Source organism: Hyaena hyaena, unplaced genomic scaffold, assembly GCF_003009895.1.
Source record: "Hyaena hyaena isolate Hyena2069 unplaced genomic scaffold, ASM300989v1 scaffold_490, whole genome shotgun sequence".
Lineage (NCBI taxonomy): Eukaryota > Metazoa > Chordata > Mammalia > Carnivora > Hyaenidae > Hyaena > Hyaena hyaena.
The window spans coordinates 566,255-581,694 of record NW_024081123.1 but is presented as its reverse complement, the minus strand read 5'-3'; the positions used below and the strand labels follow the sequence as shown (position 1 = coordinate 581,694).

At 35.7% G+C, this 15,440-nt stretch overlaps 1 protein-coding gene across 1 annotated transcript in view; it reads right to left on the bottom strand.

Annotated features, from left to right (window-relative positions):
- The window catches only part of DSG4 (desmoglein 4), a 28,771-nt gene that overhangs the window by 11,324 nt on the left and 2,007 nt on the right, over window positions 1–15,440 (bottom strand). Inside the window, 7 exon segments of the mRNA XM_039254451.1 lie at window positions 1,751–1,890; window positions 3,131–3,402; window positions 9,197–9,382; window positions 10,416–10,550; window positions 10,816–10,982; window positions 13,356–13,500; window positions 13,817–13,972. Coding sequence (XP_039110382.1) covers window positions 1,751–1,890; window positions 3,131–3,402; window positions 9,197–9,382; window positions 10,416–10,550; window positions 10,816–10,982; window positions 13,356–13,500; window positions 13,817–13,972 — 1,201 coding nt within the window.

Genomic DNA, 15,440 nt, shown 5'->3' with positions numbered 1-15,440 from the left:
TCAGAGGAATAGCATGAATGACTTCTGAGGTGGTGCATGATGAGTTCCTGCTTACTTCAATGACCTGAGGCCACTCTTGTCCTTGCTCACTACCTTCTAACCACAATGGTTTCTTTTTAATTCTTGGAACAAATTTCTTCCTAGCCCAGGACTCTTGTGGACTCATCCTTCCCCAAATATTTTTCATCTCCATTCAGCCAACTCCTACACATCCCAAGATGCAAAATTAACTGTCTTTCAAAACAGGTTTAACACCTTTCTAGTCTTATGCTGTCCCCATAAATGAGACTCCCAGTCTAGCCTAGAGCCTTCCATTCAAGATGCTTATTGATTTCTGTGTTTGTAGGAAAATATTAAAATTAAATAATTGTATATATTTTCTTTCTGTTTTACTGTTTAATTCCATTCATTAGATGCTATTTCTCTCTGAAATGGCACTTCTGAAAACAAATATAAATCTATTACATTTTTTTCCTAACCCATTCGAAACAAATTTTGGGTTAATATAGTTTATTAGAAAGGACGAAAGAGCAAGAAATGGGAATTTGGATTTTTAGCTCACTTTTCCATCTGGCTGACTTGTGCCTGTGCAGAAACTCTGCTTAGGCAAGTAAACAATAGCCCTTGTTTTTAGTTTTCTGTTGATACATTTTGATAGTTTTTTTTCCTCCCTCTTAATTTACTTTTTGACGATATGCACATATGACCAATATGCAAACATAGGCTGTGATCAACATGGTTAGAGTCCAGTTAAGGAAGTGCCTTTCTAGTATTCTGATAACAAATAAGACTATATTTCCACAACTGACCCAAGTGTTAGAAGTGACACAGAATGAATACCACAATGTAAAGACTATAATTACTTGGGGATCATCACGGTTTCTCTTTTAAATCTTTTACTGTCCATTTATCTTTTTCTTTGGCTACTGTAAAGCTAAGACATAAACAATGCAAACCTACAGTATCTATCTTCTATTAGGTATATATCTGGAACATCTATTTTCTCTCTGCTTTCCTGGTTACTGACCTTTTTCTGTTTTGCTCTGTAGCAGCTGGTTTCCTAGGCACTGTTCAGAGAATGATTAACTATTGGAAATGAATAAACTCCTGTTGCTATCACCAAAAAGGAATGCTTAATAGATTTTCCCGTGAGAAGCAGCTCAGTTACAAGTTAGTTCAGTGCATCTGCTCTTACAACTTTTAATTTGGCTGTTATATTTTGAATAATCTTGTGCTTTAACTTCTTACTTTGGACAACATGTTTACTCAAGCAGCAGTTACACAGGCCTCTCATTATAGCTCAGTTTTAGTGGTTCTAAAATAACTATACTCTTTGGGACACTGATTTTCTCATAAGTCATTCCAAATGAACTTTGTGTACACCTTGTAGCTCTTCCTTTACGTAAACATTCCTAACATATTCTGAAAGTTGGATGAAGCATCTCAAGAAATGAGGCCATAAGCAGAAACTGAATTTTACTTATAGACTTAAACTTTTATGCCTTCTGCTGTAAACCACATACAGTTCTTTTTTGGAAGTAGGTAAAATAAATTATGACTTAAATGTAAATTATGGTATGGGTGGACTGAGTTCAGTTCTTGATCTAAGGTATTTAGAACTCTCAGTAAGTCTTGTAGACATACTAAATATTTTATTTGAGTCAATCTAATATCGATATTATAATTACGTTTATACTTAATGGAATAATAATAATAATTTTATTGAAATATTGAAAATGAATTTTCTTACCATCTACAGCCAGGATCTCTGCTGTGTATATCCCATTGGTAATATATTTTGACTTCTTATCAAATTCTCTAGACAATTGTATCTCACCAGTTCTTGAATCTACTTTTAACCAGCTGCCTGCATCATGTCCTATGATATACCTGTTTTTGAATAAATAAGTTCATCATTGGCTTTTATGAAAGTTAATGATTTTAAGTCACATACAATGTGTTAAACTTAAATATAGTGTTTGTATGCTTTACAGTGATAATTGCTTTGGTTTATAAAATGTATATATATCAATAAAATGTTAGTGTTTGACATATTAATACACAAGTTCACAACAGAATTTTAAATTTTCATAATTATTACTCTTCTAGCTCTTAATAAAATTGTTATTAAAATGTATGAGTCTCTTTCAGGTTTGTTTAGTATAGCAATATCTACTGAGGGAATATATTTTATTCATTTTCATGTGGTACCCTTCATTTTTCCTAAGTTTTAAGGTGTATTAGTTTTAGGGTACCTCACTTTTGGCCTGTTAGGGGTTTTCATATTATATACATAGTGTAATGTAATATAATATAAAATAATATAATAATATAATGGATTCAAAATGCTTGACCTTATTGAAAGAAGATCTGGCCTCTGTACCAGGTACAATTTCAAGTGTCCAAGGCACTTATTTGACACATCCTTTTTCTCTATCCCATACTGATAGACTTCATAGTTTTTGTGTCTATCTACTTGTTAGCCTATTAAGTAATCAAAGTGCTAATATCAAAGTAATTTACAAGTCAATAGACTGTTCACTCCAAAAATATTAGAAGGAGGAAAAGCAGAGAGATAAGGAAAGGATATAGAAAATATACTTATTTCACTAGTCATTTTCCAAAATATCTTGTATAGATGTAATTCATGTATACTCTGTGAACCTAGTGCCTCTAATGCCTACCTTTGTACTTCTCCAATTCTGACTCTCTATACTCATCAAATTTCTGAAACACCTGTGTTTTAGCTTCTATTATCTTTTTTCTTCCTCTTAAGCCAGGGGTTGAAATTAGCCCCAGAGTCATTAGATAACACAGGTTTTAAGGAAACAAGCAGTGACTCATCTTTTATGAGGTCTTATAGTTTACAATATGGCTTACTCAGCCTGGGGCCAGGGTGGTAACCACTGGCCACAAAAAGATCAGAGAAACTCATGGAGTCAGAGTCTCCTAGGTAACTCTTTGACCTTATAGTTGTTCCCTGGACATGATTACCTTTCTAACCTGTTGGAGGCCAGATTGCAAAACTCAAAATGTATTTCAACCCACATATACTAGAACATTCTATATGAGCTAACACTGGACAAAACCCCATTTTATCACTTTGACATGAGTACAGTATTTGTGGTACCTGACATTTGTTGCAGGATTTCCTGTGTCCATATCTATAGCTGTGTATGTGCCAAGCACATAATTCAATAAGGAATTTCCTTTTGTTCCTTCTCGAATACTGAAGGTCATAGAATTTGGATGAAATGTGGGTCCTTCTCTCACATTAACAACCTGAATTCTCACAGGGGTTGAGTGCATTCGGAATTGAGAGGCAACTGAGTGGTGAAATTCAGCTTGGTTTTTAACTCCAATACTAAGATGAATATTAGGCATTTGTTCATAATCCAGCATCTGAAATGATAGAACGTAAAAAAAAAACAAAAACAAACAAACAAAAAAAAACCTCTGAAAAAGCAAACGAACTCTCTTTTGATAGAATAAATAAGCAGAAATGATAAGAAAGCAACACGCTAGAGTGAAGTCCAGGAGCTATGTTATTCAGATTCTGAATTGATAAAACTTTATTATTTACTGCCTCAGACATTTCAGACATGTTATTCCCTTTATCTATTGGCCTAATCAGGTATATAAGTCATTTGGGCCTGTGACTTAGGTTGGACTCAAACTTCTTATGTAAAAACCCTGAAGTCAAAAATGACTTCTTTCCATATGAGAAAAATAAAAAACAGACTTAAAATGAAATAAAAAAGCCTTCACAACTGGTGAATGAATAAATAGGACCCAAGTTTTCTTTGTAGAATTCACATCTAAGAATGTCTTGAATAAGGGAGCTTTATTGATATAATTGAATATGTAATTTAAAAAATGAGGCAAATAGCTTGTAAAGGAGAATTCATGATTATTATATGCAGCCCTAAACTATAATTTAAATGTGTTGGGTCTGGTGGACAAGAAGATTTCTTCACAGGGCACATTCAAATAAGCAAATTCCTTTCCCAGAGAAAAGTCACCTTTGAAATGGGTTGTTTGGATAAAAGGTGAATGGAATCTTTGGATCCCGAATGATTGATGTGGTGACATGAAAAGTCACCGTCAACAATTCAGCACTAAGCTGACTGTGAATTGTGTACTAAAAAATGGATTTTCAGTTGGAAAAGTTCCCTCTTATACAACAATGAGAAAGCAGTTGTGAAAAAGGGAGGCCTGGACAAAGTCTGTTTAGAAGTATTCTGGATGCTAATGTAAGCATCCCTTATATCACATTTGCCAACAACAGTAGTCAACATAGCAGTGCCATCAGCAAGACCCTGAGGTTAAATCTCTGCTGCTCATAAATATATCCTCAGTAAATTTTGGTTAATTTCTTCACAAGAGCTAATAAGATAGAAATAGTCACAGGAATTCAGTTAGGTCCTATTTGGGACCAGCTCAATATGATTTACCTACATTTCAGCTCAAACCCTTCAGGTTTGGGATTTTGAGTCTTCTGTACATCTGTCCCCTCCCTGGTCCACGCAGTGCCACACAGAGCTGACTATGAATGGGGCACTCAAAAATAGATTTTCAACCAGAAGAGACCTGTCTTCTACAACTCAGTTTTTATTTTCTAGAATTCCACACTGCCCTTAAACAAATGAAAAATCTGAGATCCTCTTTTCAGGTAGAGAAATATCTCTTGGAGCTTTTCAGTGCACACACACATATGTGTTCTTTGTCAGAATAGTTCTCTCCCTTTTGAATAGAGGGTGGGGAAAATATTAATACGTGTATAGCATTGTATCAGTTATAGACATTCATAGAATATGGTTCCAGGAAATTGGTTGGAGAGCTAATCTTCCCTCCAATAAGGAAGATAAAAAGCAGAGGAATGATGGAAACCCTCTCTAATATTCTTTGCAAGTGGGATCTTTTATCATAAATTTTGCGATTGTACACAGAGGTCAGTGTTGTGCAAAAAGCAATAAAAACAACTATGAGTCTGTTTGGAGTTAGAATAGAGAGGCTGGAACAAATCAAGTTTCTGCGGTTTAAGACCTGACCGGATATGCAGGTATGCGTTAGAAAGGGTGGAGCTGATCTTAGAGAGTCTACAGGAGGCTCAGGAAGGGCTCGGAATGAAGGTGACCCATCCAGAGATAGATTTGGCTTCTGGCAGAGTTTTTTTGTTTTTTGCTTTTTTTTTTTCTCTTTTAAATTTTAACATAGAAGCTAAGCTTTTAGAGTCTCACATGCAATTTTGTTTGTTTGGTTTTGGTTTTGGTCTATGTCAACATGACCCTGGCTGGGGGCATCTTGGTTCATTTTAGAATTAAGTATGGAGAAAGGTAGGAGATTAGCAGTGTGTGTACAAAATAGTTTTTCTATGGCAGGGGACCGTGGGAATGGTTAAATATCTGCCAGGGTGTGTATGTTCTGTTTTCCAGGAATTCACAGTTTCTGGTGGAAACGTGTCTGGATGACACCAACAGGGCACACACAGTTGGGAAGGGGCACAGAGGTGACAGAGGGAGATGTCTCAAGGCACTAGTTCTTGCTTCAAGCTCGTTTGATTGGCCCTAGATTACAGGGTGAGGCACGGAGGGGGCACTTAAGTATGACTTTGGAATCAGGGAGCTCTGGTTGGATCTTGTCTTTGTCATTTGCCACCTGGGTGAACTTAAGACAAGTTAGTTTTCCTCTTTGATTTTGTTTCACTTTCTATAAAAAAGGAATCAAAGTATTTTCCTCCCAGAGTTGTAATGATTATAAAACCTTTAAATGCACAGTACAACTGACTAGCTGGTGTTTAGTGACTGCTGAATAAACATTAATTAAAATTATCATAACAACAGAGAAGCACTATTTCTTTGTTAGAATTCCAACTGGGTAACATTTTGGTTGTTTTCTCAATGTTGAAGTGAATGTGTATACACACACACAGACACACACATCTCTATTGTTTGTTAGTATTTCCATACACATGTATCGATAAATAGTGAAAGGAAGTTATTATTAACAGAGAGGTTTTGTTTTTTTTTTACCTTCTTAAAGATTTTCTCTTGTTAAACTACAACTTCCTTGAGAATAAGGGCCATGTCTCATTCACCGTCATATCTCTAGCACGTAGCAGTTCTCAATCAATTTGAGTTGAATTGAATCATTTATGATAGACTAAGAAAGGGTTATAGAAAGCTTAGTTAAAAGCCCATGACTAAGAGGCCAGTTTCCACGAGGTTAAATAGCAGCTCGAGTGAAAATGGAGAGGGTGAGGACATTAGTGACCTTGTTCCAAATGCCAAATTCTGGGAAGTGACACATATGTTCTCTAAATACATAGTTCTGGCTAAGCCCTGACATATACACTGAGGTTTTAAATTTCATTTTAATGAACCTTTCCATATTATTTTGATGTTTTTAAACATATTTTTCTGCTTTTTCAAAAAAATTATTTTTTTTAACATTTAGTTATTTTTGAGAGAGAGAGAGAGACAGAGTGGGAGCGCGGAGGGGCAGAGAGAGAGAGACTCAGAATCCGAAGCAGGCTCCAGGCTCTGAGTTGTCAGGATAGAGCCCTACGTGGGGCTTAAATTCACGAACTGTGATATCATGACCTGAGCTGAAGTCAGACACTTAACAGACTGAGCAACCCAGGCGCCTTTCTGTTTTCTTAAATGGACTTGAGAAGTTACCATCCAGGAAAGAAAGATAGACACTGCATAACATCTAACAATATCTTGACCAATTTTTCATGAAATTGAATTTCCCATAGTTTGTGTGTGTGTGTGTGTGTTGTGTGTGTGTGTGTGTGATGAACTACGTATATTAAAAAAACCCCAAAACCTTTTAGCTCTCACAAAAGACACGTTATATAAGTAATAGTGCATTGCCTGCATTCTGAACATGTTTTGTTTTTCATTTTTATATTTTTTTATAAAGTATGAATTATATAATCAAGCTCTGTGTGAGAGCCTCACCATCCTCAATTTTTTTTGACTTTCTATTATCTTCTGAACATTGGGCCGAGAGTTAGGACTGTAAAGATATTTAGATCAAGCTGTTTATCTGCAAAGCACTTACTATGTCTTCCAGTAGTTTCAGAGGTAGACCAAAAGCAAAGAACAGTTACACGCTATTAGATAAGAAGCTGTCAGTGATTAAGGTGGTAAGAAGATGGGTAAGAATTATCTGACATGTCTAGATCTTGATTTTTTAACTGAGATGTATGGTTGAACAAATTTGATCCTTGAAAACAAACTTAACTAAATATTCTGCATTTGATAAGATGGGAGGCGACCTTTTGTCTCTCTCTCTTCCTTATCTATGTTAATTTGACAATGAGTATTTGTCTTGTTCCCTCATTTCCATTTTTACTGCTATTGCCTTAAATCAGGCTCTTAGCACCTTAAGACTTGATTAATATAATAGTTATTTTCTTAATTTTAATCTTTCCAGAGTTGAATTCATAATGTGACTGCTATTTTTAGAGAACAAACAAAACAAAGCATTTCTTGGTCTATAAGTAGGGATTAGTAAAGTCTTGTTTTTTGTTTTTGTTGTTGTGTGTTTGTGTGTGTGTGTGTGTTTTGGTTAAGAGCAGATAGTAAATAGATTAAGCTTTGGAGGTCATATGCAGTTTTCATCTTAAACATTTAACTCAGCCATTGGAGTATGGAAACAGCCATAGAAAGCAGTGAATGAATGAGTGTGGCTGTGTTTTAATAACATTTTATGTACAAAAGGTGTCAGGTCATATTTAGCCTGTGGGCTATCGTCTGCTGATCTATGGCCTCAAGCAATGTTTCTCAAACAAGAAAGCTCTGGTATACTCTTCAAGTCCTTGTGTTCTCTTAAGGAATTTTGAAATTTTGTGGGTTCATTTGAATGACAGTCTTACAAAGTATACATAGATATTTTCCATAATTTTGGTAACCACCTCATAAATGAATACACTCTATGATTTCAGGGCTAGTGGTGTGTTTTGTGACAAAGTAGTAATACTTTGATTGCTCTTGAAAATTGCAAAAAAAAAAAAAAACAGACTCTAGAGAGAAATGATATGTTTGCATTAGAGGAAGGCTAAGTGGCTTCCTGATAAACTGTAATTGGAATAAAGAAAAGCGGTAACAGAATGAAATAATTACAATTCACACTGCATACCAAATTAAATGTGTGCATGTGTCTATCAGTGTATATTTTCATAACTATGAGTTCTGTTAATGTTGTTTTTGTTTGAGGAAAAAATTAATTTCTATGATCACCTTAATGTTAATTTAAATCTTATTGGTTTGTAGTTTTAGTTGTTTCTCATGTAGTTTTAGATTTTATTGTTGTCCATAAGGTAAAAAGTAGTTTAAGAAAAGTTGATTTATAGGAAAACGTTAAGCCCTGTATTCCAGTATTCAAGGTTCTCAGCAGACCCGACTCTAACTCATCATCTTCGTTCTTGCAGCTCATTGTTTCCCTGGATGAACACTCTGATACAGCCCTCCCCACCCCCTAAATTGCTGGTGGTGTCCTGAGCATGCTTTCCATTTCCTCACCTTAATGTGTTTGCTCATTTCAACTCTCACATTAGCAATCTCAGTTGTAAGGTCTTGCTTACACCATGTTCTCTGCATGAAACCTTTTCAGACAAATCCAATTCAGAAAGACCTCATCTCTTAGAAATTATTTCACGTTTCACCCTTTTGCCATTAATTATGTTTAACATTATAACATCTGTACACACACTTCTCCATTTTTAACTCATATTATCTAATCCAGGAGTACATGCCTTGTCTTCTCAACTAGATACTGGGTACTGTGAGAATAAAACAGCATCCTTATTTCTCTTGATAATAAAGACTGTTGCTGAGTGTAAAGGCTCAAAATGACACAGTGAGCTAACTTAGGGCACTCGTTCACATAAGTAGTATTCAAGGTTATGGAGTGGTTTTGGTAGCAAGATTCTGTCTGTAAGAATATTTTAAAACTTTAGAACAAAATATTGCAGAGGCGCCTCTGTGGTTCGTTTGGTTAACATCTGACTCTTGATTTTGGCTCAGGTCATGATCTCATGATTGGTGGGATCCAACCCCTTGTGGAGTTCATGCTGGCAGTGCAAAGCCTGCTTGGGGTTCTCTGTCTCCTCTGTCTCTCTTCTCCACCCCACCTCAAAACAACTAAACTTGAAAATGAAGAAAGTATTGCAGGTTCCAAACTGTACCTTGACGACTTTCAAAATGCCCTCGTTGGTTCGTGGGTCTGTTTGAATATCGAACCAATTCCCATCATTTCCAGAGAGAATTACATATTTTGCCAGCCAATTATCGGTGCCTTCTTCATCAAGATCAATTGCTTGTAATCGTATCAGTTCTGAATTTAGACAATTCTCTTCAATCCTTGCGGAGTACTGAAATGACATGGATCAATTTTGTAATCAATAAAGTTTCAAAAGAGGAAAGACATTTACTAATACACAATTATCACTTAAGATACTAACAACAAACAGGTCAATAATTTTTACACCATTATTAAATACCACGCATTCCAGTTAGAAATATAAGGATAAGAATGTAAGATAATAAAACTGATTTTCTTGTGCTGTGTGTGAAATCAAGGTCAAACTGGCACTTTGTTTCATTTTTTTCTTGATTATTTTTAATTTTCCTTAAGTTATTCCCTCCTTTCCCTATGAGGGGTCAGATGACAATATCTTAGATTTGTGGGCCACAAAGTTCAGTTACAACTAGGCATCTGATCTGCTGCTGTAGGACCAAAGCAGCCACAGACAGCATATAAAGGAAAGAGTCAAGTTGTGGTTCAATAAAACATTTTTTTTTTTTTTTACCAAAATAGGTTGTGAGCCAGATTTGGCTTTGCTATTTTCAATTTTATGCTTCTTTGTGCCTACAGTGAAGATGAAAGTGGAAAATGTTTGGGACTCCTGTAGAATTAACTCAGCAAAACATCAGGCCTGTAAAGATACATCAATATTGTTACATGATTCCCAGAGTTAGATTAACAAAATCCCACACTTCTTTAAGTACAGAGTGTGGAGGAGTTGGTCTGATGCTTTCATATATGCTAGTTGCACAGAATAGTGACTCAAAATCAAACATGCACTATTAAAGTGTACTAATATTTTTTAATGAAATACAATTGAGATACAATATCATTTTAGTTTCCTATATGACCTAGTAATTCGATGTTTATATATAATGTGAAATGATCACCAGAATAAGTCTAGTTATCATTGGTTACCATACAAAGTTAGCACAATATTATTGACTATATGAGTTATTATTATGCTTAAGAAGTTCTAAGGTTTACAGAGCAAAGCTGAGTCTATCCACACATATAACAGAACCAGGCTCACAAACTAGCAGGGAAGCAAATCAATTAGTGACTCTTAGGGGAAAAAGATTAGGAAAGTAACAACTTACGGAAGTTTTCTCTAAGGTGGGGAAGTTATCGTTGACATCTAAAACCTTGATTCTACAGTCGCACTCAGAAGACAGTCCGTCTGCAGCTCCGTCTCGATCTGAGCCCCTTACCACGAGGTTATACATACTGTGTTGCTTAAGATGAAAAAGAATTGTAAGACTTAAACCTTGTTTTGAGTGAAATACAACCCATTCTAATATTGTTCTTCCAATTTCTTTTTATAATTTTATGCAATATTTTAATATAATTTTTTCTACTGATAATTTTCACTTAGTCATGGTTGGATTATTTTCCCTTCCTTCTTTTACATGGGAGGAAAGGCATACATGGATCATTTCATCTTTGTCTTTTGAAAATTGTGTTCTTTATCTCTTATTATTCATTCATAGAAGGCTTTACCTCTCTGTCAAGGAAACTGGACATCGTGCGGACTTCTCCAGTGTACCTGCTCAGGATGAACATTGGTGCACCCGCTGGTTCTTGAGAAATGATCTTATAGGCTATTTTAGAATTCAGATGATTGTCTTCATCTGCATCCGTGGCACTTAACTTTACAACCAGTGAGTCTAGAAATGAAGATGGAGGTGGAGAATGCGTGGGACTGTGTTAGAATCAGTTTAGCAAATCATCAGGCATAGGAAGAAAGAGTGGTTGATCTTCCCTGAATTTTCTGTTTTATAGTTTTCCACAAGAATGTGTTATCATAACTTTGAGCTACACAACTGATTGCAAAAATAATGGTGTTTTGCTCTATAAAATCCTTTAGTTTATAAAGTGCTTACACTCTGGGGCACCTGGGTGACGCAGTTGGTTAAGCATCTGACTTCAGTTTAGGTCATGATCTCACAGTTCATGAGTTTGAGCCTTGTGTCAGGCTTTGTGCTGAGAGCTCAGAACCTGGAGCCTACTTCAGATTCTGTGTCTCCCTTTCTCTCTCTGCCCCTCCCCTGCTCACATTCTGTCTCTCTCTTCTCTCAAAAATAAATAAAGTACTTACACTCCTTAAGTGATCAAATGATAAATTAGGAGCACTGTAGTCATTAATGTATGAAAAAGAAGTTCCATAGCTTTTATCATAAATCTGAAAAACTGATTTTATCAATTTGTGTTTGTTATGGTCTTGTGACATTAATTTAAAATGCTTAAATAAAAAAGATTATAGCTTGGGGTGCTTGAGTAGCTCAGTCAATTAGGCGTTTGACTCTTGGTTTTGGCTCAGGTTATGATATTATGGTTCATGAGTTTGAGCCCCTCATCGGTTTCTGTGCTGACAATGTGGATCCTCTTTGGGATTTTTCCTCTCCCTTTCTCTCTGCCTCTCTCCTTGCTGACTCTCTGTCTCTCAAAATAAATAAATAAACTTAAAAATATAAAAAGATTATAGACTAATTAAATTCATTGTTAAGATTATTAATTGAGCACCTATGTTCTTTATTTTCATCCATCCATAAAATGGAGAATTATTATTGGTTGCCTTGGATGATAATAGCACTTTGCTGAATAGTCAAAAACATATAAGTATTGAAAAGAAGATTTGTCCTCAGGAATAGAAAAAGTTCTTAATTATTCATAGGAACAAAGAAGCAGCATCCTAGGTAATCCCCAACAGCATTAGCCCCCAGAACAGATTTTCCAGAGTTGGCTGGTCCCTGATGTTTTTCTGCTTCCCAGCCAGTTTTCAAAGTGAAAAACCATAGTACAGAGAATCGGGAACCCCTTGAATAAAAAAGCTAGGTTTCATGGAGTTCATGGTTAACAAAAATATGCCCTTGCCCTGTGGTTCACTCTCCTCACTTGAGGGAACATTAATAAAACTGGTAATAAGCAACCAAGTGAATGTGAATGTAGACATGGACTTGGGTGTGGATTTGGAGTGGGCTTCACCTATTCTCCCTTCACCCAGTTATACTGAAGTGTGTTAGTGGCAAAATAATGACGGGCTTTGGAGACCCTCTTAGGCAAAATCTTCACTTTACTTCTGTGTGTCCTCCCCTCTTATGTTATAAAACATTTTGTGTTTCTTATTTTCAACATCATTCTTTTTAGGGACTCTGAACAAGAGTTCTCCAGGCACTTCCTCTTGCATCCTGCCTTTTTACCTCCTCTTTCTCTTCTTCAGTACTTCTTGCTTCTTTCCTCTTTTCCTCCAAACTTCTCCATCCTTCTTTCTTTGACTCTCTATTAGTTCCTCTAGTTTGCTATCTGCCTTTTTTTTCTGAAATTCCTTTTTTTCTATTCCCTTTTTCAGATTTACTTTAGAGGTACACATGCAGACATAGATATGAAAGGAAAAAGAATATTAGAGACTGGGGACAGAAAAAGTTAGAAGGCAAGGGAGGGTAGAACAGAAGAAAATACCAACATAGGAAAAGCATAGAAAGGAAAGACGTTCAGGAGAAGGGATAGAGAGAAGGAGAAGAGAGTATTGGAGCTGGAGATGGAATTAAACAGGATGGAAAAAGTGAAAAAAAAGAGAGAATGTACTGTAGGTTGCCATGTAGACTGTGAAGAACCAGAGATTACCCTCTGTGACCGACCCGATAGGTACCATTTGAGATGCACTGTCCATCACTCTCTGGTGTGCTCCAGCCCACAGTTTGAGGACTAGGTCAGCACAGAATCCTTTTCGACAGTCATGGTTTCTTCCTCAGTTTACTCATTTGGAGTATGTTAATCATGAAGCAGAAACAATCTTTGAGGAAGGCGCCAAGCTCCTGCTAAATCACATGTATAAGGATCCTCCGCAAACAAGAGGATATTTAACATTATTAATATGATTTTTTCTAGGTCAGTTTTAAGTTAGGACTTGTGGGATTTATTCAAAATACAAGTTGGACTTTTCCTGATCTTTAAATTACCTCTGTATGTCAATCTCCTACAGCTTCTGAACAAGAGAAATCGATGTGATATAATGCAGAGAAGTAGTGTCATGTACTTACTTGCATCACTGTTTTCTTCAATGCTGGCTGTGTACACATTTTGGGTAAAAACTGGAGGGTTATCATTTATGTCCATAACTTTGACTCTAAGCTCAAGAGGTCTTTCTAAGTCTTCACCTCGTGAATTCAGAGCCCGGCAATAGATCTGTGGAGAGTTGGGGGAAAAAACTGTCTCTTTCCATCAAAGGAAATTAAGTAACATGATCAAAAGTATTTCAGGAAATATGCAAAGAAACAGTTTGCTTAGTGAATTCAGACATATTACAGTTTATTAATTTAAACATTATCAAGACATTTGATGGCATACCTATGCAACACCCCAGATACTCTTGAACTATAAATTTACATTTCATATTTTTTTCATCTCTTGGATCCCTTTATTTTTTGGTTTCAACTTTACTGTGTTTTAAATAGGGAAGAAAAATAATATGTATTAATTAAAACACAGTGCTGTGACTTACCAAGAAAAGTGGGGTTATCTCTCTGTCCACCACTGAAGTTATGTTAATTTCTCCAGTCCGAGGATTAATGGTGAACACTCCATAAGGTGGTCGATCAATTCCTACCCCAGAGATGCGGTATGTAATCTTCTGGTTTGCTTCGCAGTCTGATCGAATCTATGAGGAAAATGGTTAGGATTGTGATCTTGTTTAAAGCAGATAATGAACTGCAGAGTGTAATAGAATGAGAAGGAAATAGCTTTGTAGCCAGGTGGCCTTTGGATTGAAACAAGGCACCATCATTTAGGCCTGTGGAAAAGTCACTTAATTTTGCCAAACACCAGCTTATAATGGGATAATAACACTTACATCCTAAGTTTGTTGTAGAGGATTGTATGAGGTAACATATATTCACCACACCCCAATGCCTGGCATAAGGTGTAAACATGCTTGATGGGAGATTTGCTATTATTAATAGCACATTGTTCAATTCTCTGATTTTCTTTGCATATGAAGAGTTTGACAGAAGAAATCACCATCTTTAGTATTTGTTGAAAGATTATGTCACATTGATATGTACCCTAACTAAACTTTTGAGATTTAATCAAAATTATAGATAAGAAAACCAGAAGAGAAGTACAGTGTTTCGGGATATTGGGAATAATTTTATGAATTGAAACCTACCACATCACTCATCTGACAAATAGATTTTATGGCAAATATTCTGCTATATGAGTTTCATTTTAATAGTTTTATATTTATTGTTTATAAATTTAAACAAAGTTAGTTTAAAATTTTGAATCTCACCTGTATACTAAAGATGAGAACATTCTGTAAAATACTACAATTTGTTACCCAAATACTCAATTAAATAAAGACAACTGGAAATACAACTTGGAGCAGCTCTACTCTAATTCAGAAATCTTTTTTATCTGGATGAAAATTCAGGAAATCCCCAAATGCAAATAAAATGAAAAGAATATGCCCTATAGTGAGGTAACATAAGGCTATAACTGTGAGTTGAAAGGACATAATAACAATTTAAAGTTTTCCAAAAATTTCCAAAAATCAGAACACGCCTCTGACAGGGGATAATGTCTTCTTGAGCAGAGGTTGTATTTATAATATCACTCACTGCAGACGCTTACTATATATATATATGTAAAGCTTTATATAAACTTGTAAACATTGTATAAATGTAAAGGTGTAAGGAGGGAATTCTGGTTGATTGCTCTGCTGTTGATTTCACTAGTGGGGCATGGCCAAGATGCCCCTTCATAAGAGTTAGTGAAACTGTTAATGTTTGACATCCTTCATGGATCAATTTAGTACACTTTCTTCCTTTCACTCTCCTTCCTTATTAATTACCACTATTTGGAATATTTTTTAAGACTCTCCTAATTTCTGGATATAGGTATCAAGTGGGAACTTTTGACACTTCGTTTCTTTCCTTCCTTGGAGAGAATTAATCAATATTATAAACCTTTGATGTGGGGGGGGGATGGTCAGAAGATTATTACTACATGCATAAATTTCCTATAACATGTACATATGACAGATAAGCAGAACACAAATGAACAGATAAAGCCCAGTTGTGCTGGAGATCCAGGTCTCTCTTCTAGGATCACTCGAAGACTCTCTGTTC